Raw genomic sequence first — 2,235 nt, 5'->3', positions numbered from 1 at the left:
CAGCGTTCTGCAGCAGGTGAAATTCGCCTTCTTGCCAAGAGGAATGCTGACAATCGTGTGGCAATTGCTGAAGCTGGTGCCATTCCTTTGCTCGTCCAACTTTTATCAACACCTGATTCCCGCACCCAGGAGCATGCTGTTACTGCACTTCTTAACCTTTCCATTTGCGAGGATAACAAGGGAAGTATTGTATCTTATGGGGCTGTGCCTGGTATAGTTCTTGTGCTCAAAAAGGGTAGCATGGAAGCACGGGAAAATGCGGCAGCCACCCTATTTAGCCTCTCAGTAATAGATCAAAATAAGGTTACAATTGGTGCTTCCGGAGCAATTCCACCACTTGTCACACTTCTAAGTGAAGGTACACAAAGGGGGAAGAAGGATGCCGCAACGGCACTCTTCAACTTGTGCATATATCAAGGTAACAAGGGAAAGACCATTAGGGCAGGAGTCGTCCCTACTCTGATGCGGCTGCTTACCGAACCTCAAGGTGGCATGGTGGATGAAGCACTTGCTATACTGGCAATATTGGCTAGTCACCCAGAAGGGAAGGCAGCTATTGGAGCTGCACAGGCAGTACCTGTTCTAGTCGATGTCATCGGGAATGGATCCCCGAGGAACAAAGAAAATGCGGCTGCTGTTTTGGTGCATCTCTGCTCAGGAGACCAACAATACCTTGTTGAGTCTCAGGAACTCGGAGTAATGGGTCCGCTACTTGATTTGGCAGCAAATGGCACAGAAAGGGGAAAGCGCAAGGCTGCCCAATTGCTTGAGCGGATGAACAGATTTGTCGAAACACAAAAGCAGGCCCAGGCCCTGGCCCAGGAGCTAGCTGATACTCAGGTTCAAACCCAATCTCAGGACCAAATGTCACAGCCACCCTCATCGACTGATGCTGTCAATATTTAAGTGTTCTTGATCCTTTTCTGTTTTCTTTAGTTGGATTTGTTTATTTTCCTTTTCCTTTTCTGAGTATTGAAGCCTTCAAGGGGATATAGATTGGTTAGAAAGGGAAGGTGGAAGATCACCACTCCCATCTATTACAGGCCAAGCTATAAGGACATGACATGAAGGTCACCTTTGTAATTTATACAAGTGTAAACATCCTCAGTTTTTTATTGGAGAAGTTTGATGCTTCAAAATCTTGTGTGGTCCTTAAACCTATCTATATTATAGCAAGTAATTTCTCTTTCTACTATATTGAAAATGACATCTCCAAAATTTTAAGTTCGTTGCAAGTGATTCTATCCATTTTGCTGTAAATTTAGCTAACAAAAATATTTGTACCTTTATTTTTAAGTAAAAAAATATAAAAAAACCAGAAGTCAAAAAAAGGAAAGAGATTAACAAACAGCCACTCAACCGTCGATGGTAGGCCATGCCTAATTGACTCACACAAGTCATAAATATATCTTTTTCTAAAATTTAGGGAAAAAAAAAAATTCAATATTAAGGATTGCAATGGCGTAGGGGCCGGGGCAATCGTCTGTCATGGATTTGGCCATCTATTTTATTTATCTAGTTGGGCTTGTATAGTGGGCTAGCCAAGCACTATAGGTTGTTTTTGTTCTATAGCTTGGCTTTGAAGGCAATGAGGGTCGTCAAATTGATGAATTGAAATTGGCTGTTGCTATCTATCCTCTTCCTTGAACTTTTTGGTAAGCTTCTTCTTCTCCTGTTTTCTCCTCTGTTTCTCCCGCTTCCTCTTCTCTAAATTTCTCTGTTTCTTCTTCAATCACTAGTCTTTCTTTACTGGTCTATATTATACCTATAACCTTTTGCATTGTAATAGTATTGTCCATTTGTGAGATGAAGATAAGTTGTTATTGCCAGTAATTTCACTTTATGTTATTCAATTTGGGTTATTACAATTTATATTCTGACTCTTGTGTCTACTGTTGCTTGTTATTGGTTGAGTTTTACAAAAATTGGGCTCCAACGATAACAAATGGTATTAGAGCAGTACGAAAGCTGGGAAATGGGATCTCTTGTCAAAAATTAGGAAGAACAATTTAAAAGGTTTGAAAAGAAATTGGGAGTTGTGAATGAGACTAGAAATTCATGGGATCAAATGTTGAAGGGGTTCTGCACTAGGCAAGACACGATGGAGCAATTGATGGAGAAAATGAATAGAAAAAATGAATTGATCATTTCAATGTTGACTAAAATGGTTGAGGCTAAATCAGGCTCCAAATATCAATCCAACCATTACAAGTGTTCTGTTGTGGATAGAGATGA

At 40.5% G+C, this 2,235-nt stretch overlaps 1 protein-coding gene across 1 annotated transcript in view; it reads left to right on the top strand.

The window, feature by feature from the left end:
• LOC111389464 (U-box domain-containing protein 13-like) overlaps nucleotides 1-1,157 on the top strand; it is a 10,762-nt gene extending 9,605 nt beyond the window's left edge. The window contains exon 2 of the mRNA XM_023014382.1: nucleotides 4-1,157. Coding sequence (XP_022870150.1) covers nucleotides 4-906 — 903 coding nt within the window. The 3' untranslated portion in view covers nucleotides 907-1,157. The remainder of the gene's footprint in view (nucleotides 1-3) is intronic.
• Nucleotides 1,158-2,235: the final 1,078 nt, after the last annotated feature.

The sequence above is a fragment of the Olea europaea genome, unplaced genomic scaffold (assembly GCF_002742605.1).
Source record: "Olea europaea var. sylvestris unplaced genomic scaffold, O_europaea_v1 scaffold592, whole genome shotgun sequence".
Lineage (NCBI taxonomy): Eukaryota > Viridiplantae > Streptophyta > Magnoliopsida > Lamiales > Oleaceae > Olea > Olea europaea.
This window is presented reverse-complemented; position numbering and strand designations above follow the sequence as displayed.